Raw genomic sequence first — 21,909 nt, forward strand, 5'->3', positions numbered from 1 at the left:
CTGTGTGTTTCAGGTCGTTGTCATGCTGGAAGACCCAGCCACGACCCATCTTCAATGCTCTTACTGAGGGAAGGAGGTTGTTGGCCAAGATCTTGCGATACATGGCCCCATCCATCCTCCCCTAATACGGTGCAGTCGTCCTGTCCCCTTTGCAGAAAAGCATCCCCAAAGAATGATGTTTCCACCTCCATGTTTCACGGTTGGGATGATGTTCTTGGGGTTGTACTCATCCTTCTTCTTCCTCCAAACACGGCGAGTGGAGTTTAGACGAAAAAGCTCTATTTTTGTCTCATCAGACCACATGACCTTCTCCCATTCCCCCTCTGGATCATCCAGATGGTCATTGGCAAACTTTAGACGGGCCTGGGCATGCACTGGCTTGAGCAGGGGGACCTTGTGTGTGCTGCAGGATTTTAATCCATGACGGCGTAGTGTGTTACTAATGGTTTTCTTTGAGACTGTGGTCCCAGCTCTCTTCAGGTCATTGACCAGGTCCTGCCGTGTAGTTCTGGGCTGATCCCTCACCTTCCTCATGATCATTGATGCCCCACAAGGTGAGATCTTGCATGGAGCCCCAGACCGAGGGTGATTGACCGTCATCTTGAACTTCTTCCATTTTCTAATAATTGCGCCAACAGTTGTTTGCCTATTGTCCTGTAGCCCATCCCTGCATTTTGCAGGTCTACAATTTTATCCCTGATGGCCTTACACAGCTCTCTGGTCTTGGCCATTGTGGAGAGGTTGGAGTCTGTTTGATTGAGTGTGTGGACAGGTGTCTTTTATACAGGTAACGAGTTCAAACAGGTGGAGTTAATACAGGTAATGAGTGGTGAACAGGAGGGCTTCTTAAAGAAAAACTAACAGGTCTGTGAGAGCCGGAATTCTTACTGGTTGGTAGGTGATCAAATACTTATGTCATGCAATAAAATGCAAATTAATTACTTAAAAATCATACAATGTGATTTTCTGGATTTTTATTTTAGATTCCGTCTCTCATAGTTGAAGTGTACCTATGCTAAAAATTACAGACCTCTACATGCTTTGTAAGTAGGAAAACCTGCGAAATCGGCAGTGTATCAAATACTTGTTCTCCCCACTGTATGTGTCAGAGAAATTGTATAGGAAGAGAGACTGCAGATTCTTTCAAACAATTTTAATATAAAATTTGCAGAAATGAAGTCAGAGTTGAAAGCTCCATGAACAGAGTTGGCTCTCAGCTTTTATAGAGAAGTCCAACCTCTTTGTCTATTTGGCAGAAAGCAGATGTGTGCAAACAGGGGTGGGGAACATAGTGTATAAAAGGTGTTTAGCTTGTATGTGCAGATTAAGATAGCTGACATTGCCACCATTGTCTGTTCCTTCCTGCAAATTTCCACACAGAGGAGTTCCTACAGATAGTACAAACAGGATGTCACATACTGAGGTTGCATCCGGCTCTTATCTGTATGCCCAGATGTATGGCTAAGTCACACAAGACAAGACTGCATCAGCAAAAAAAACTAGAATATAACAATGGACAATTCGAGGTAAAAACAGCATAGTATGTCTAATGTTGTAATTCTCCACAACATTTCCTCCCTTTTGAGACTAAGTCCCAAACTAATGGAAAATGACTAACAAGTATTTTCATCAAGCAAGCATGAACATAATTTGGAAAGAGTGAAAAGGAAAGACATTCTTACACTTAGTTCATAAAAATGGTAAATTACCTGTCAGAGTTTCAAACCTTCACATAGTACAATTCATTCTTAGAAGGGGAAAGGAACATTTGAATTAAACATCAGTACACACTTCATCACCACAGACAAGGAAATCACTTGGTGTTTGTTTGCGAGATCACTGCTGAGCTCTTTCAGATGTTCCACTACAATAGTCATGTTACCCTCACCCTGGGGTATGAATGTAGAGCAATGGTCACCTATCATTTGGCACACTCTGCAGGAGATGTGATGCTACTACTACAGCAAACTTCCCTTCAGTTTGAGGTGGCCTATTGTATACAGGGATCTGTGGCTATAATTTCAAGTGTTGTACCTTCTTTAACAAACCCCTCACTGAAAGTTGACAATAGTGTATGAAATGACAAGACTATCTCTGCTATAATCTGCAAATAACACCCTTATGCAAACATTTAGTCTCAAATACATGCCCCATACGTACTTAGCCTCCGGTTACAAGTACATAAATCATTCCATCTTACCCCTTACCCATAACATGTTAGTCACTACTTCTAGTCCACTTCTATAGATATAAACATACTCAACATGCTCAAGTCAATTGTACTGCATAATCCAGAAAGCCATGTGTATTGATTCGCATTAACATTTTAATTATAATAGCATGGTAAAACAAAACCCCTATTATCAATGTCCCCATCATGGTTATTCAACCCAAATTTAGAATGACAGTCCTTAGTGCTTCACGTCGAGTCATTCAAATTCAAGACCCTCAACTTAGCACACACAGACACGGTTAGAATGTACATTTACAAACAGTATGCACAGTATGCAACAGTAGGCACAGTTGACTGTCCCCCTCCTTCACAGCACTCTTCTTCTGGTGTTTCTTCATGTTCTGCTTCAGATAGTGTTTCAGTTCATCCTCCCAATGGCACATATTCAAAATGGATGGCCCTTGATAATGTCTCTCACCTGACCCGCTCTGTCTTTTACAGTCCATTATGTCTTGTCCATTTTCCTACCAGTACACCAACAGAATTAATTAAGGTTTGACAGGATCTCTTTCCATGATCACTCCACGTGGACTCATGTCACACTCCTGAGAGAAAAGGCAGTTGATAGCTTCGACTGGATGCTGTGTACTGGTTGCTGGCTCGGACGCAGGTCTCACGGTAGGAGTGGTGAAGGACAAGGTCATAGTGAACGCAATTTCTTCAGTTGGTTAGGGAGGGGGGTGAATTTCACACTGTTATCATCTATGTATTCTTTCCATGCATCACAAGATACCATCTGTAGTCACTATCGCCATAACTTCGAAAGAGGACAGACCAAAACAAAATTTTAAGACATTCACCCCATGACAATTATTACTTTCCCAATTTACTTAATACCAACATTTCTAAGACAAATCTCAAAGAGCATAACAACACACTTGTTGAAACCATTTTGCAAATTTGCTTATATTCCCTTATCATACTGGCGACCTCCCCGCAGAGTTACCCCTTAGGGAAAAATCCCGACCGTACAGCAGACCCAATCTGGTGAGATTTGTTTCAAAACAAGGCAAAAACAAACACAATAACAGCAATACACTTGTTCATATAAACTAGAGATGGGAAAAACTTTTCTTTCTTTTATAGGCAGACTTGTGAAGAAATAAATGTGCATATTTACCAAAGGCCCCAGGGGACCGGTAATTAAAAAACAACAACACTGCCTGTTAAATCAAAAATAAGCTAATTAGAATAACAAATCAAATTAAAACTCCATAAGGAAATAGTTGTATCCCGTAAGGTAATGATAAAATAGAATAGAGACAGGTGTCCCTCATTCAGGGCCAGCACTCTCTCTCTCCTTCTCGTGTTCTAAATCACACATAGGACTATTGCTAAATTATAAACTTCTTCCTAATTATTAGTGTTTACATAGCCCATTTAAATCTCAACCCCATTGTTTTCTATCCCTTTTCTTTCCCTCAGAAACTATTTAAAAACATTTCAGACATTTCCCTCATTCTGCGTACCCAGTTTACAACCAAATAAAAAAAAAGACCCCACACAATAAATCAAACATGTTATTAATACCACTTAACAAATATTCATAACAATTGAGTGTTGTGTGCGTGTTGGTGTTCGTGGAAAACGTAAGGCAAAACAAATAATGGGCCAGGCCTTACTTATTTGGGAGCTCCCTTTACTCCCGAATCCGGATACCTTTATACTATATAAAACTGCAGAATTTCACTAACTACTCTCCCACTGCAAACATTCAAAGGCAGAGAATAATAAACATTTTGTTAGTTTTCATGTTGCTATATCTTAATCAGTCCAAACAATAACAATTTGAAATTCGTACTTCCCATTTCCTTTGTTACCTTCACTAGTCTACATCTCTGTCTCCTTTAACTCATGAAGCCATCTTAATCACAATCACCCAGTACACTTCCCTTCCACTCTAACACTTTCCCTCTAAAATCTCTACTATACTCTACCTTTGTCTTTCCATCTAACGTTACTTAGAAAAGTTTTAAATTACAGTCAGATAAGTTTTGTTTACAGGGATGCCACTGTCCTCCCTCCACTCATTAATCATTTGCTATAATCCACCCCATCATTTATGTATCCTTTATTTAACATGTACTACCCTTAGACACGGCGACATTTGTCTTGCCACCTACAGTAGTCTAACGATTTACTCCCTGTCACACCCTGATCTGTTTCACCTGTCCTTGTGATTGTCTCCACCCCCTCCAGGTGTCACTTATTTTCCCTGGTGTATTTATCCTGGGGTTTTCAATCTCTCTGTGCCAGTTTGTTATGTTTTGTTTATGTTTAAAAAGAACCAAACAAGCACTTGTTCTCAGGTAAGACTGACATTTATCTCAATGAGTAGCATCTAAAATACAACGGAAATTGAACCACCAAATCACCTAGTGATTTCCGATAAAAACATATCAACAAAACACTGTCCAATCGATGATACAAATCATGGGTGCTATACTAAACAATCAGTGCTGAACACAACACATGGTTCTATTTAAAGTAATGTTCTCAGAACGTTCAGAGAATGTTAAGAAACAACCTTCTTCCTTGGGAATTTTAGTACTTCAGTATAACGTTTTTCTGCAGTCAGAATATTAAGAAAACATTCCATAATAACCACAAGAAAACATCAGTAATGTTCAAAGAGTGTTCTAAGAAAGTTATTTAAAAACATATACATTCAGTTCTCATTGTCACAAAACGATCCTCTATCTTGTTAAGTGTGGTCAGGTGTGTTGGCCACACCCACTATTTTAGCCACAACTGATCTTAATGAGTGCTGGTTTCCTTTTGAAAATGGGTATTTTTGAATAGACTAAAATGAACAACTTCGTATGAATTAAAAACCACATGGCATGCTAGTTCTATCGTGGAGTGCAGTGGACTAACTCAATGGATAGAGAGCGGAAGAACATAGGTTTGAATCTCACTGACGGCATGCCACAATCAAAACAAAATATGTTTGCATGATTAATGCCTAAGCAAATAAATGTCAATGTGTCCTATCTGTGCTTGGATTTCAAAACAGTTACGCTAGCAGTGTTAATAAAAGTCTTATTGAAACATTCAGCGAACGTTTTAAGGAAGTTATTCAAAAACCTGCAAGTGACCTTTAAAATGTTCTTCAAAACATTCACAACATTTAGAGAATGTTCTCAGAACACCTTCAAATACCTATAATTATAGAACCTCCCAGGAAATCATTCAGGGACCATAGTAAAACATTCTCAGAACCTCCCTGCAACCTAAAAATTATACATTCCCAGAACAGGCAACATTTTCACATCCGTTCTCAGAACATTTTTAAAAAAACAGGCAGTTTTACCAGGAAACATATGGCTTCGTTCCCAGAATCAAGGGAGACCCAAAACTTAAATTCCCACAACTTCCAAGGAACCAAATGTGCTATCTGGGTTCGCTCTGCCATTGTTGACTAGACTTCTGAAGACACCAATCAAAATGTGTTGATAACTATGCAGGAAAAAGGATCTTACTGACGTAATTAGTGCAACCCGAGGGAAAGTGAAGGTATTACCATACTGTTTACATCTATCTATCCTTTGTAGATATGAGAGGGAAAAACAACAAGGGCAGAGGGAAGGGAAGCAGCTACAGTAGAGCAGGGTTTTCCAAACTCAGTCCTGCCTCCCACGGGTGCACGTTTAGATTTTTGCCCAAGCACTACACAGCTGACTCAAATAACCAACTCAGGATTAAGGTTTGGCCCCAGGACCGAGTTTGGGAAAACCTGTGTTAGAGCGTCGCTGTTCAATTCCGGTCTTGGGAGGGCCAAAACACTTCTGGTTTTTGTTTCTACCTGGGTGTTAATTGCACTCATCTGGTGTCCCAGGTCTGAATTAGTCCATTAATTAGGAGAGGATTCAAAACACAAGTGTTTCAGCCCTCTAAGACCGACATTGAGTCAGAAGATTTGAATCCATCTTTCGCTTCCTACAACAGCCCACAGTTCTGGAGTACACAGATGGATTATGGGAGTGAAGGAATCATGATTTGTGTGATGGAAGAGGGAGCGATTTGAGCCAATTAAACCAGCCAATCAGAAAGCAGACAAAATATGACCAAACCTTTGGAATCATCAATCAACAGACCTAAATGGAAAATCCAGTTACTTATTTTCATGGTGGTAAAACAGTAGGCCTACTTTTTTGTTTTATGCTTGGCAAAGCTCTGCAGACTCCAAATTGCAATGGGTGCAGTGCAATGCTTAGAAAAAATAAGCCAAGTAAAGTGGGTTGTGACCACACATCTTTCAGTCAATGTAGAAAAAGTTTGAATAAAAAGTAGAGGCTGTTCTTGGGCAGTGAACCACAGTGAAACCAATTGGACATCGCAGCGCCTTAAATGACATACCCAAATCAAACTGCCTGTAGCTCAGGCCCTGAAGCAAGGATATTCATATTCTTGGTACCATTTGAATGGAAACACTTTGAAGTTTGTGGAAATGTGAAAGGAATGTAGGAGAATATAACACAAAATATCTGGAAAAGATAATAAAGAAAAAAACAACTTATTTTGTATTTTTTTGTACCATCATCTTTGAAATGCAAGAGAAAGGCCATAATGTTTTATTCCAGCCCAAGTGCAATTTAGATTTTAGCCACTAGATGACAGCAGTGTATGTGCAAAGTTTTAGACTGATCCAATGAACCATTATATATTTGTTCAAAATGTGGTATAAAGACTATCCAAATGTGCCTAATTTGTTTATTAATCATTTTTCATGTTCAAAATTGTACACTCTCCTCAAACAATAGCATGTTATTATTTCACTGTAATAGCTACTGTAAATTGGGAGAGTGCAGTTAGATTAACAAGAATTTAAGCTTTCTGCCAATGTCAGATATGTCTATGTCCTGGGAAATGTTCTTGTTACTTACAACCTCATGCTAATCGCATTAGCCTATGCTAGCTCAACCGTCCCATGGAAGGGACACCGACCCAGAGGAAGTTAACTTAGGAGTCATGTTAAGGAAAATCTCTGCACTTTAAATGCTGCTGCCCTGACTGGGTCAGAAAATGGTAGAAGTTGGAATCTTTGGCAGTCGGAGTATGTGTCTGCAACCCCTCTGGCCTCTGCATATGGATACTGGTAGCCAGGATTCACTACAGCCATGAGTAGGGAGTCTGGTCATAGACAATCTTTACCATTGACCACTCCATGCAGGTTGCTGTTTCAATGCAGGTAGTTGTAGCATTTAAAGTCACAGAGACACAGGCTCACAGACACACACACACAAAACTATTTTCAAACCCTTTTCAATGACAAAGACAAGGACCAAGCATGTAAAAACTGTAGACCAACTCAACCCCTTGGAGCCACTAGGCCTTTTATAGAGCAGTGGAGTGGATGCTGTAGCCTACTACAGTACCCTAGTATGACGCTATTGTAAGGGAGGGATTTTTTTGATAAATTGGAAAAGACCTGGACACACCAGCCTGGCCTCTCAGACTAGAACTAACATAGCAAACGTACACAGCAAATCTGACATGAGAATCTTAACACCCGCAGTGTTAAATGTAACAGTTTCTAAGAAATTACAGTGCCTTGCGAAAGTATTCGGCCCCCTTGAACTTTGCGACCTTTTGCCACATTTCAGGCTTCAGACATAAAGATATAAAACTGTATTTTTTTGTGAAGAATCAACAACAAGTGGGACACAATCATGAAGTGGAACGACATTTATTGGATATTTCAAACTTTTTTAACAAATCAAAAACTGAAAAATTGGGCGTGCAAAATTATTCAGCCCCCTTAAGTTAATACTTTGTAGCGCCACCTTTTGCTGCGATTACAGCTGTAAGTCGCTTGGGGTATGTCTCTATCAGTTTTGCACATCGAGAGACTGAAATTATTTCCCATTCCTCCTTGCAAAACAGCTCGAGTCAGTGAGGTTGGATGGCGAGCATTTGTGAACAGCAGTTTTCAGTTCTTTCCACAGATTCTCGATTGGATTCAGGTCTGGACTTTGACTTGGCCATTCTAACACCTGGAGATGTTTATTTTTGAACCATTCCATTGTAGATTTTGCTTTATGTTTTGGATCATTGTCTTGTTGGAAGACAAATCTCTGTCCCAGTCTCGGGTCTTTTGCAGACTCCATCAGGTTTTCTTCCAGAATGGTCCTGTATTTGGCTCCATCCATCTTCCCATCAATTTTAAACATCTTCCCTGTCCCTGCTGAAGAAAAGCAGGCCCAAACCATGATGCTGCCACCACCATGTTTGACAGTGGGGATGGTGTGTTCATGGTGATGAGCTGTGTTGCTTTTACGCCAAACATAACGTTTTGCATTGTTGCCAAAAAGTTCAATTTTGGTTTCATCTGACCAGAGCACCTTCTTCCACATGTTTGGTGTGTCTCCCAGGTGGCTTGTGACAAACTTTAAACAACACTTTTTATGGATATCTTTAAGAAATGGCTTTCTTCTTGCCACTCTTCCATAAAGGCCAGATTTGTGCAATATACGACTGATTGTTGTCCTATGGACAGAGTCTCCCACCTCAGCTGTAGATCTCTGCAGTTCATCCAGAGTGATCATGGGCCTCTTGGCTGCATCTCTGATCAGTCTTCTCCTTGTATGAGCTGAAAGTTTAGAGGGACGGCCAGGTCTTGGTAGATTTGCAGTGGTCTGATACTCCTTCCATTTCAATATTATCGCTTGCACAGTGCTCCTTGGGATGTTTAAAGCTTGGGAAATCTTTTTGTATCCAAATCCGGCTTTAAACTTCTTCACAACAGTATCTCGGACCTGCCTGGTGTGTTCCTTGTTCTTCATGATGCTCTCTGCGCTTTTAACGGACCTCTGAGACTATCACATTTATATGGAGACTTGATTACACACAGGTGGATTGTATTTATCATCATTAGTCATTTAGGTCAACATTGGATCATTCAGAGATCCTCACTGAACTTCTGGAGAGAGTTTGCTGCACTGAAAGTAAAGGGGCTGAATAATTTTGCACGCCCAATTTTTCAGTTTTTGATTTGTTAAAAAAGTTTGAAATATCCAATAAATGTCGTTCCACTTCATGATTGTGTCCCACTTGTTGTTGATTCTTCACAAAAAAATACAGTTTTATATCTTTATGTTTGAAGCCTGAAATGTGGCAAAAGGTCGCAAAGTTCAAGGGGGCGAATACTTTCGCAAGGCACTGTATGTGAACCACCGAAATAGTGTTAAATGTCCCCATTACAGTCATCCCATCTCCCAAGTAAAATTATCCTTTGATTGACCAAAACATAATCTGTCATATTTGTTCACTATTAAAATGTTCAGAATTGAAGATATTGTACCTTTACTCTCATCTCAAACTATCAGGAAGCCTGAAAGAACAGGCTGAGTGGGCAGTGGAGCTTATATTCATGAGCTTTCCTTGACTGACAGCTCTTTGAAACACCCTTGTGGTTGTTGCCAGGTAACAAGGTAAACAATGTGCTGCATGTCATTCTGAGATTCTGAGCCTAAATAGTAGGCCTCAACCCATTTTCTCTGCAAAATGCTCTCATGGTCAACAGAGCTGAACATGGCCTGGAGGATATCAGACAAACAGAATCAATACACAATTGCATTTCTATTGTTTTGTGACTAATTACAGAATACAGTTCACTGATACACTTCTTCACAAGGATGAGTAAAGCCAGAGTCACCTTAGAAGCTTAGACATACGTGAATGCATATATAAAAAACTGCATACAATAAGTGAACTGGACAATGTATTCCCATTATAAACGACAATATGTTCAGAACTGTAAGTATTGATCAGACATTTAATATTGATCAACATGAACACATAAAGGTGACAAAATAATGCAGAGACATCATTTGACAAAAAAATATATATAATTAGAGAAAGTGTAACATAGTCCCCCCGGCTGCCCTACATTGTGCAGGACCCATTGATTCATACAATTTATAACACTCATCCCCTGTCCGAATGCATGAAAAACAACTTTGAGAAGTAACTAACGATATCATATCGCGTAAAAGTGAATTACTTAGGCTTTAGGAAATGCAACCAACTACAGAGACTGATGGGGAGAGGGAGAGGAGGGGGACAAATCCAGCTATGACTCCCTCCTTGTCAGACCTCACACTGGGCAGAAAGGGTTCCTGGAATGGACAGTTCACACAGGTTCCCCACATATTGGCTCTGAATCAAGGAGGACATCATTGAAGAGGGGATCCAGGAGCCTGTCTACATAGACTGTAATGTTTATGAAAAGGGAAATGTTTGTTAAACGGCTAGTGAATTACATTTCCTTTTACTTAGTGTTCTGAGTTACGATGCTACCAATTCATTGACGTGGTGATCTACTCATTCTACAATGTGTTTTCTGGTGTTTTTGAAGTACTCAATTTCAAATATTCAATATTTGGTTGTGCACTTTTTGGTGAAACTTTTTAATGTTTGTATTTGGAATGTTTGTGTGCCTGAAATGCTCTTATGATGCAGATTTGAAATGAATAACTATGACTTACAGTTTTGTTGGGTCTGTCGTTACAGGCTTCACAGCATATACACCCCCCCCCCTTCTTTGCCTTGGAAAGCTAATTTTATTTCACATCATTCCTGCTGTGGTGGTTGCCTGGGAAGCTGTGCAGACAGAGTAGTTGTTGCATTTTCTAAAATGTCTATCATTACAGCTTGATGATAGTGGAGAGACAACAAGGAGATGGAAAGTGAAATAATAATACCATCCCTCCCAATCATCATGATTAGCCCCAATGATACGAGCTACATATTACACATTTTGTATTGTAGATATATAGTGATGTAATGTTGTTTTATGATGTACTGTTTAATTTTTGTAAAATTTTTGTGCGATCATGTGTTTGGAGCGCCAGGAAGAGTAGCTGCTGAATGGGGATCCCTAATAAATACAAATACAATAGAATGAAAAAAATACGATTTTCAGGGGTAAATTGCAAATACTATACATACCCGCAACTCCTTTTGTGGACAACATTCCTTCGTGTCAGCTGTGTGCGCTGGCAGTTCTCAGACACTTAGGGTTTAGGGATGGAAGAACAAAAACCATATAGTGACTATCAGGTGTGTTACAGAAAATGTACCATTCACAAGTCAAAGCAGCCACCGTTGCATTACCTAATGTTAGACCCCCGATCCCCTCAAAATGTTGGCTACCGTGTCAGACTCATCCAACTCGGATACTTACATCATGGTCAGCGCTTGCAAGATCCACTGTCAATGATGGTACAGCCTCCGTCCTCAGGATTAGCTTCCTGGCAAGACCCATTGAATGTTCTCCCCAACTGATAAAGCAACATCCCTTGAAACATTCACTGCACACGATCATCATTTTCTGTGGAGCCTGTCCACCTGAAATGAAAATCAGCCACTGCTGTCGGATGTCTTCATTCTTCTTCCACAGTATGGCATCCAATCACAACACAGTGTGCTCTTGCCGGCATAAGTAGCTTGCTAGCTAGCAGTCCCGCCACAGATGAAAGGTCGCCGGTATCTTTGATCATACTTTCTGCTTGAGCTAGCTTACCAGTAGCTATCTTACGGTTTGTAAACAAAGCCAAGGCAAGGCGCAGGCGCATATGTGATGGCGGTTTTAAGGCGGAACATATTTAAATGAGTTAAGATGATTAGACGCTACCATTGGTGTATTACGTTTCCTTGGTAACGCCTACCTCCTGAATCCAAGCGTTTGAGATGTGGGGAGGGGACCAGTAACTTTAGGAATGTACCAGCTACAGTTATTTTTCATGCTTTGAACTGGATTCATCCATATATCGTCCTATTTGATGAAAAACATGATTTTCACCGTTTGGAATCTTTAAACGAACACTTTTCAACGTGTTCACAAACTAACTCCCCTAGAGTGTCAGTCCCTAACACCATGGGTGTTGCAAATTGCAACTTAAATACTGTTGCTGTTACACCTTTTGAGTGTTAGGGAATAACACATGTTGTGTTACAGTATTTGGGGGGGGGGGTTACTTGCAACAACACATTCTGGGAAGAATGATAATGCCCCTCCCATATCCTTTTCAGTTAATGGAGTTAATGGAAATGAATTCGACACAGTGGAGTAAGAACAACACCAGGCAGTGTTGATTCCACTGTGATTCAAATAAGACTTCATTTATTCACTGCATGTTTTGTCAATTTCAATCCCACAGGTGTTAAGCCCACTAGAATCTACACTCAGATATAACACTCACAACACTTTTGACCTTAACACTGAGATTTGAACACTTGCAAATTTGCTGTATGATATGTTATGTTTGGTATGGTTACATGAGACAGTAACTATACTGTAATTTAGAGCACCCCAAGAACACATTGCCAAATTACAAACTCTTAAATCAATTGTTATAATCTTATAATGTTGTTCTAAAAGTTGGGTTTGAGGTTAACTTCAAATCAGCTCTAATTTTGGAAATAATCCCACACCATCCTGCGGCCAGCGTTACACGATCAATGAAAAACTTTGCAAAAAGTGGGATACATTTGTGAGAACGAAGCGGGAGAATTGGGAGTCGACTCGTCAATATGTGTGGCACATTTCATTACTTAAAACTTCTACAACTATCAAAAAAGGAAGGAGGGCTTCAGCTAGAAGTTGCTTCTCAACGTGGATGCTGCCCCTTAGCGTCAATGGGGCTTCTAAAGCATCTCAAACAGCCAGCAGCACCAGCAAATACCGTGAGAATGGAAATGAGCAGGTCAGTGAAAGAGCTAGCTGGCTACCTCCATGCTAAAGTTAGCTAGCTATAGTGCATTTACTTCCATCTAAATAACACTAATAAAACTAACCAAATGTAAACATGTCTGCAAGCTGTTGGTAGCTAACTGCTCATGCTGTCGTGTTATAGATCATACAAACCTATGTGAAAGAGCAGTTTTGACAGCAACGGAGGTCACTTACTGTATAGTTGCGGTAATCCGGCTATTCGGTGGCTCCGGGAGAGTTTTCTATTCAGCCTGCCGAGTGTGGGTTTATGCAACGCTTCAGCCATGGATCCGATCTCGGATCTGGGGGCATTTCAGAGAAGCCCCCAAAGCCATGCTTTCTATGGAGAGGTGGATTGCGGATTTTTCTCAATGGGAAATGTTATTTTGTGATCTTAGGATCTCTGGATTTTGTTTGTGTACTGCCATATCAATAAAATAGCTAGCTACGTGTGTCACTGGTATGAGCTAGTAAATATCCTAAACCCAGAGTCTGGTTGATTGGGGAGGATGGGTAGGATTACAGTGCATTCGGAAAGTATTCAGACCCCTTCCCTTTTTCCACATTTTGTTATGTTACAGCCTTATTCTAAAATACTCCATAATGACAAAGTGAAAACAGTTTTTTTTAATGTTTGCAAATTTATATATCTTTTTTTTAACAGAAATACTTTATTTACATAAGTATTCAGACCTGTTGCTATGAGACTCGAAATTGAGCTCAGGTGCATCCTGTTTCCATTGATCATCCTTGAGATCCTTCTACAACTTGATTGGAGTCCACCTGTGGTAAACTCAATTGATTGGACATGATTTGGTAAGGCACAAATCTGTCTATGTAAGGTCCCACAGTTGACAGTGCATGTCAGAGCAAAAACCAAGCCATGAGGTCGAAGGAATTGTCCGTAGAGCTCTGAGACAGGATTGTGTTGAGGCACAGATCTGGGCACGGGTACCATAAAATGTCTGCGCATTGAAGGTCCCCAAGAACACAGTGTCCTCCATCATTTTTAAATGGAAGAAGTTTAGAACCACCCAAACTCTTCCGAGAGCAAACCACCCGGCCAAACTGAGCAATCGGGGGAAAAGGGCCTTGGTCATGGAGGTGACCAAGAACACGACGATCACTCTGACAGAGCTCCAGAGTTCCTCTGTAGAGATAGAATAAACTTCCATAAGGACAACCATCTTTGCATCACTCCACCAATCAGACGTTTATGGTAGTGGCCAGATGGAAGCCACTCCTCAGTAAAAGGCACATGACAGCCCGCTTGGAGTTTGCCATAAGGCACCTAAAGGACTCTCAGACCATGAGAAACAAGATTCTCAGGTCTGATGAAACTAACAATGAACTCTTTGGCCTGAATGTCAAGCGTCACGTCTGGAGGAAACCAGGGACCGCTCATCACCTGGCCAATATCATCCCAACGGTGAAGAATGGTGTTGGCAGCATCATGCTGTGGGGATGTTTTTCAGCAGCAGGGATTGGGAGATTAGTCAGGATTGAGAGAAAGATGAACAGAGCAAAGTACAGAGAGAGCGCTCAGGACCTTAGACTGGGGCAAAGGTTCACCTTCCAACAGGACAACGACCCTAAGCACACAGTCAAGAAAACGTAGGAGTGGCTTCGGGACAAGTCTCTGAATGTCCTTTAGTGGCCCAGCCAGAGCCCAGACTTGAACCCGGTCAAACATCTCTGGAGAGACCTGAAAATAGCTGTGCAGCGACACTCCCGATCCAACCTGACAGAGTTTGAGAGGATCTGCAGAAATTCCATGAATACACGTGTGCTAAGCTTGTAGCATCATACCCAAGAACACTCAAGGCTGTAATCGCTGCCAAAAGTGAGTCAACAAAGTACTGAGTAAAGGGTCTGAATACTTATGTAAATGTGATATTTCAGTTGTTGTTTTTTCTTATACATTTCTAAAAACCTGTTTTTCCTTTGTCATTATGGGGTATTGTGTGTAGATTGATGAGGGAAAAAAACTATTGATCAATTTTAGAACAAGGCTGTTAACGTAACAGAATGTGGAGAAAGTCGAGGGGTCTGAATACTTTCCAAATGCCTTGTTTAACTGAACGTCTAGCAGCCCAAAAGTTGCACTTTTGAATCAAGTCATGGACAACTCTGGTATTTTAGCTAATTAGCAACTTTGCAACTTCTTAACTTGTTAGCTCACCCTTACCCCTAACCTTCACCTCTAGCCTAGCTAACATTAGCCACCTAGCCATTAGCCACAACAAATTTGAATTCGTAACATATCATACCTCTTTCCAATTTGTAACATATTGTATGAATTAGAGTTTGGAACGTATCATACCAATTGCAGGATGTAGCATATCTTATGAAATGGATGACGGACATCCACAAATTCATACATATCATACCGAATGTAACATATCATACTATGTGGAGGGAATCAAATGTACATTTACTATGTTTAGTGGACACCCTGGGGCCACACACACACACACACACTTGGTCTATGTGTCAGTCATAATGAACATGAAAATTGGGGCCCATTCCCTCCGGGGAGCGCACGTAGGCCCACATCCTAACACATACACACACACAGTAGCATGATTAGCTCTTTCACACCTCATCTCAACACAGACCAAGTAGGCCTACTTATTACCCAGAACAGTTAGTCACTGTGATTTGTAGTTTGTAATATGTGATGACAACACTAGACGAAGGTGACAAAATAGGGGGAAAAGTAATATGCTGTGTTGTCATATCACAGTCACACTCGTGTCCAAATGTCCTAGCAGGGGACAAGCCTAACACAGCTCCTCTAACTATACAACCACCAATAGAGCGATAATCGCGCAAAAGGGTGACGAGCAAATTCACGCTGCACGTGACTAGATAGGTTCACATGGACTGTTATTATGCCGTTATACCAACCCGCCACCGTTATGATCAACTGGGACTTTACATAATAACATTCTTGTGTGTCAATACTTGGAATTTATTTCATTTCAAATGCAGAAATGTCACTTTTCCTGCAGCAGCTACGAGCTGTCATCCTTTCGAAGCTATCTAACCTATTATATAATGACGGATATGCTGTGTTAAGCTACACGTTATTATCAAGCCATTAATATGTCTGTCTTTCTACAACACAATGTAAAAATCTAAATAATATAAAGGACTGATCATTCGATGCATGTTCAATTAAATATGTGTTAGGCTATGCATTACCAATGAAAGTCATTCTGCCAGCCATCCCAACACTGATGCGAGCTGGTTCATACAACATCCAGAATCTGAAGATGGGGTTGTTTGCACATCATTATCGAGAGAGTGGCGACACGTACTTCAATGTCTTACGATAGCCTACATACTACTAGGCTAAACAACACACTCTCACACACACACACACACACACACACACACACACACACACACACACACACACACACACACACACACACACACACACACACACACACACACACACACACACACAAAGCAGCAGCAAAAGCATCCTCCTCTGCAAGCACCCATGCAGAAACGAATGAGCTTGAGCATCCTTCATGACAACCTCAAAATAAGCCACAATTCAGTGGTCATTTCTTTTAATGCTACATACTTTTTTCTTTACCAGTGACTTTGCAGTTGATGAAGGGGTAACGCTACCCATGACAGGTCCCAACAGCTAGGCAAAAGCCAATTAAATCGTAAAAGCATCACAAAACCAAGTGCCAAAGCCTAACAGCATCGTTTCCCTGACTACAACACAACACGAGTATTTGACGATATAAATGATGTAAAGTATCATTTACAATGTCAAGTGTATAAGGATATCAAATCTATAATTTGTCAAATACTCGGCATCAACTGCACCGTTGCTAATGACAGGTCTTACCTATTAATTCCCGGTCCGCCACCCATTCCTCCCCCGGCAGCAGTACCATTGGCGGGCTTGATGAGCTGTCCAGAGCCCAGTGGTGCTGAAATGGAACCAGGCGCTCCCGCCATAGAGATGGAGCCCGGTTCCCCGGGTTGTCCGCCTCCCTCGATGCTCCCTTCGTTCCCCATCCTTTCTGGTTAGGAGATCGAGGCGAGTAATTGTATTTCGACCGTTGTTATAATTATAATAATATCAAAGGCTCAGAGGAGCGAACTCAGCGATGCTGCTCCTCCAACGCCATCATCACCTCCGATCCAGAGACCTGCATGGGGCACGCGCACATACGGAGGCGAGAAACAGCCAGGGCACGAGCTCTGCTGCTGACGCCGAGGTTGCCGTGCGCGTTCTTATATCAGAAGTATCTCCCGGTTCTTGGAGGAGAGAGACTGCCTAGAGGATATCTTGGGGGGATGATCTGTTGTAGGATGCAGATGTCTAGAGTTACTTTCGTGGCATTTTAACATCAAGCCGAACTTATGACGTCGAGAACAAAAGTATTAGTATTGCAAACAAAAATAATGATATTGAAAGCAAAACATAAACCCAGAAGTGCAGAGATCAACAACAAACAAATTGCAAAGAAAATTGTTAAGAAATGCGAGAACAAATGAATTGTAAATGAATGCAAGACAATTCGTTTTCAGTTAAACATTTTTCTTCAATGTTCCCTATCTTCGGCTATGTATTTTTGCACTTGCACGTTTTTTGATTCATTCCAGCAGTACTCCACCATAAATCCCACTGTGGTTTTGCCACTGAACCTATGCAGGGTTGGTCCTGGTTAGTCCCTGGGAGGGAGATCAGATGTTGCTGGTCAAACCCCATTGCCTCAGACTAGTGATGGGGACATTACCCTGCATAGGGTGCCGTCTTTCAAATGTGATGTGAAACAGAAGTCCTGACCCTCGGTGGTCATTAAAAATCCCGTGGCGCTTATGGTAAAAGTAGCGGTGCTAGCCCCAGTGTCCTGGCTAAATTGGCAAACTGGCCCCATTCCATCATAGCCACCTCATTTGTATATATCACTCCTCACCTCTCAACCATGCTAGCTGTTGCGTGGTGAGCATTCCGGCAAAAAATAGTTGCCACACATTGGTTGTGGATGAGGTGAGGTTTCCCTTTACTGTGTAAACACTCTTTGATTACCTGATTAGAAAGGTGATGTATAAATCCAATCAATCAATCCATTCTGTGTAGGCGGGTTTAGAGGAAGCATCTCCATTGGTCAATCAGTTTTGGAGTAATGGTTCAGCCTCATGTTACAATAAGTGCCAAGGGATATTTCTGACCACATAGAATCAGGACATCCTTTTTAACGTCCCATCTGAAAGACAGCAGCCTTGGCAGGGCAATGTCCCCGTCACTGCCCTGGGGCATTGGGATTTGATATTAACACCAGAGGGAAGAGTGTGCCCTACTGGCCCTCCAACACCACTTCCAGCAACATCTGGTCTCCCATCCAGTGACCGACCCTGCTTTGCTTCAGAGGCAAACCAGCAGTGGGTTGCCAGGTGGTATCCTGCTGGAATGTTTGGAGAAGGCAGTGAAAGCACAAGCCAGGGTGATGATGTAACCAACATAAAATTTAAAAAGAATGCAGGCAAAAAGGGAGGCGTTTGATCTCAATTGTTTATAATTAAACATGTTTCGCCAAAAGCTTTTGTTTTACATTTCTTTACAATTCATTTGTTCTCCCATAAAATAATATCCTTGCTCTTTGAGGTTTTGTTTTGCTTTCAATGCCATTCTTTTAATTTGCAATACTAAGAATTTTGTTTCTTGATTTCAGAAGCTCTGCTTGACATTAATGGCAAAAAGTATCTCCATACACCTTTCCTACTCAAAAAACTGGACACAACTCTCTCGAACTGGCGCGGCAGTCTAAGCGGTCTCAGGCAATGCATCTCAGTGCTAGAGGTGTCACTACAGACCTTGGTTCAATTCCAGGCTGTATCACAACCGGCTATGATTGAGAGTCCCATAGGGTGGTTTCACAATTGGCCCAGCGTCATTAGGGTTTGGCCGCGGTAGGCCGTCATTGTAAATAATAATTTGTTCTTATCTGACTTATACTGCAGGACTCGCTCTGGTCCAGGTTATTAGTGCGCATTCCACCACTTCTGCAGGGTGAGAGCAACATTTTCTGTTGTGACACCAAGCCCTCAATAATACAGATGAATACATCCTGACAGGTTACAGTCCCAGTTCAAGGCTGATCAAATCCCTTAGTAGCTAAAAAAAACAAGACAATAACTTTTTTCCTAAACGTCCTTCCAGCCACCATCAGAGCTGCTATTCTGATCCAAACCAAACAAATAATTTGCATGGCCACCAATGCGTCTTGGATAGAAAACCCACGTTATCAGTCACTCTGACAGGCAGCCTAGCCCGTTGCGTTGACGATATGGAGGCAATGGCGCATACTTAAGGAGATTAAAATTAGGCATGTGCCAACACTCCACCTCAGGCGGCACGGACGGATGAATCCCATTGGCTGGGCTGGGATGATTGATTGGCAGTGTGCTAGCCTTGATCAGCACTTTGGCTGCCCACCTGTTTCCTGGACCACAGAGAAGAGCAGAGGCTGGGCAGTGCCAGTCTGCCAGTCGCTTATCTCATCCCCCTCTCCCCATTCCATCACAGTCAGACTAGACTACAGCGAGACAGCTTTGTCTCTAAATGAACAGATCCCTCCTGTGATGCTAGAAATGAGCTAAGCTAAAGATTCTCTCTCTGTTGGCATTTTCATTTGTACAGGTCCCAATGGACCTCAGTGTAGGCCTATCACTGGAATCTACTTGTCCGAAACTCCAAATGACTGGACCACCTTCACTACAATACAATGAGGCAGTTGTGTTTATCAATACATTGCCACATAGGCCCTTTAACCACAGAACACCCAGTCCATATCCAGAACAGAGCCATAGATACACTGTATAGAATTAAATATGCCTCAGAATAAGCCCTGTGACAATGCCTGCCTATAGGCATTATAGCCATGTAGGCTATGGCATATAGCCAGGCCTAATCCACCTGAAATGTAAAGGACACATAAACCCCTCCCTCTCCCTGTCATGAATGGGTTAATTCACTACTTTCCCTAAATTGAGGTCTCGAAAGTCCCTCTAGACCTCTCTCTCACTCCCCTACCTTTCCCTCTCTCCCCTCTCTCCACCCCTCAATCCCTCCTGCTACCTTTCCCTCTCTCCCCCTGTCCTCACCCTCCACCTCTCCTTTCTCCCGACACTCTCTCTTTGCTGTCAGAACGGAACACGTTGCTGGCGTGCCGATGCTGTATAAAGAAACACAGGGGAAATATGAAAGACAGATGGCTGAGAGAGAGAGAGACACAGAGAGAGAGAGAGACAGAGAGAGAGAGAGAGAGAGAGAGAGAGAGAGAGAGAGAGAGAGAGAGAGAGAGAGAAAAGGGCAACCAGTGAAGAACAAACACCATTGTAAATACAACCCATATATATGCCTATTTATTTTATCTTGTGTCCTTTAACCATTTGTACATTGTTAAAACACATATACAGTGCCTTGCGAAAGTATTCGGCCCCCTTGAACTTTGCGACCTTTTGCCACATTTCAGGCTTCAAACATAAAGATATAAAACTGTATTTTTTTGTGAAGAATCAACAACAAGTGGGACACAATCATGAAGTGGAACGACATTTATTGGATATTTCAAACTTTTTTAACAAAATCAAAAACTGAAAAATTGGGAGTGCAAAATTATTCAGCCCCTTTACTTTCAATGCAGCAAACTCTCTCCAGAAGTTCAGTGAGGATCTCTGAATGATCCCATGTTGACCTAAATGACTAAATATATATATAATATGACATTTGTAATGTGTTTATTGTTTTGCAGCTTCTGTATGTGTAATGTTTACTGTAAATTTTTATTGTTTATTTCACTTTTGTGTATTATCTACCTCACTTGCTTTAGCAATGTTAACACATGTTTCCCATGCCAATAAAGCCCCTTGAATTGAATTGAATTGAAAGAGAGAGAGAGAGAGAGAGAGAGAGAGAGACATTGAATTGAGAATTGAGAGAGAGAGAGAGACATTGAATTGAGAGAGAGAGAGAGAGAGAGAGAGAGACATTGAATTGAGAGAGAGAGAGAGAGAGAGAGACATTGAATTGAGAGAGAGAGACATTGAATTGAGAGAGAGAGAGAGAGACATTGAATTGAGAGAGAGAGAGAGAGAGAGACATTGAATAGAGAGAGAGAGAGAGAGAGAGACAGAGAATGCGGGTCACAACTCCAGAAAACGGGTCACAACTCCTGCAGCTCTGTCGCACGCCGGGTATGTACATAGTCAATGGTAGGCTTCGAGGGGACTCCTATGGTAGGTACACCTATAGCTCATCTCTTGGCAGTAGTACTGTAGACTACTTTATCACTGACCTCAACCCAGAGTCTCTCAGAGCGTTCACAGTCAGCCCACTAACACCCCTATCAGACCACAGCAAAATCACAGTCTACTTGAACAGAGCAATACCCAATCACAAGGCATCAAAGCCAAAGGAACTGAGTAACATTAAGAAATGCTATAGATGGAAGGAATGGAGTTTGGAAACCTACCAAAAAACAATTAGGCAACAACAAATTCAATCCCTTTTAGACAATTTCCTGGGTAAAATGTTTCACTACAATAGTGAAGGTGTAAACTTGGCAGTAGAAAATCTTAACAGCATATTTGACCTCTCAGCTTCCCTATCAAATCTAAAAATCTCAAATAGAAAACCGAAGAAAATGAACAACAATGACAAATGGTTTGATGAAGAATACAAAAATCTAAGAAAGAAATTGAGAAACCTGTCCAACCAAAAACATAGAGACCCGGAAAACCTGAGTCTACGCCTTCACTATGGTGAATCACTAAAACAATACAGAAATACACTACGGAAAAAGAAGGAACAGCACGTCAGAAATCAGCTCAATGTAATTGAGGAATCGATAGACTAACCACTTCTGGGAAAATTGGAAAACACTAAACAAACAACAACACAAAGAATTATCTATCCAAAATG

General features: G+C 41.4%; 1 protein-coding gene across 1 annotated transcript in view; it reads right to left on the reverse strand.

Moving 5' to 3' along the window:
* The window catches only part of LOC135504564 (protein bassoon-like), a 228,213-nt gene extending 211,071 nt beyond the window's left edge, over window positions 1-17,142 (reverse strand). Inside the window, 1 exon segment of the mRNA XM_064923270.1 lies at window positions 16,825-17,142. Within this exon segment, the coding sequence (XP_064779342.1) occupies window positions 16,825-16,997 (173 nt within the window). The 5' untranslated portion in view covers window positions 16,998-17,142.
* Between the last annotated feature and the right edge of the window lie 4,767 nt (window positions 17,143-21,909).

The sequence above is a fragment of the Oncorhynchus masou genome, chromosome 18 (assembly GCF_036934945.1).
Source record: "Oncorhynchus masou masou isolate Uvic2021 chromosome 18, UVic_Omas_1.1, whole genome shotgun sequence".
In the NCBI taxonomy this organism is placed as follows: domain Eukaryota; kingdom Metazoa; phylum Chordata; class Actinopteri; order Salmoniformes; family Salmonidae; genus Oncorhynchus; species Oncorhynchus masou.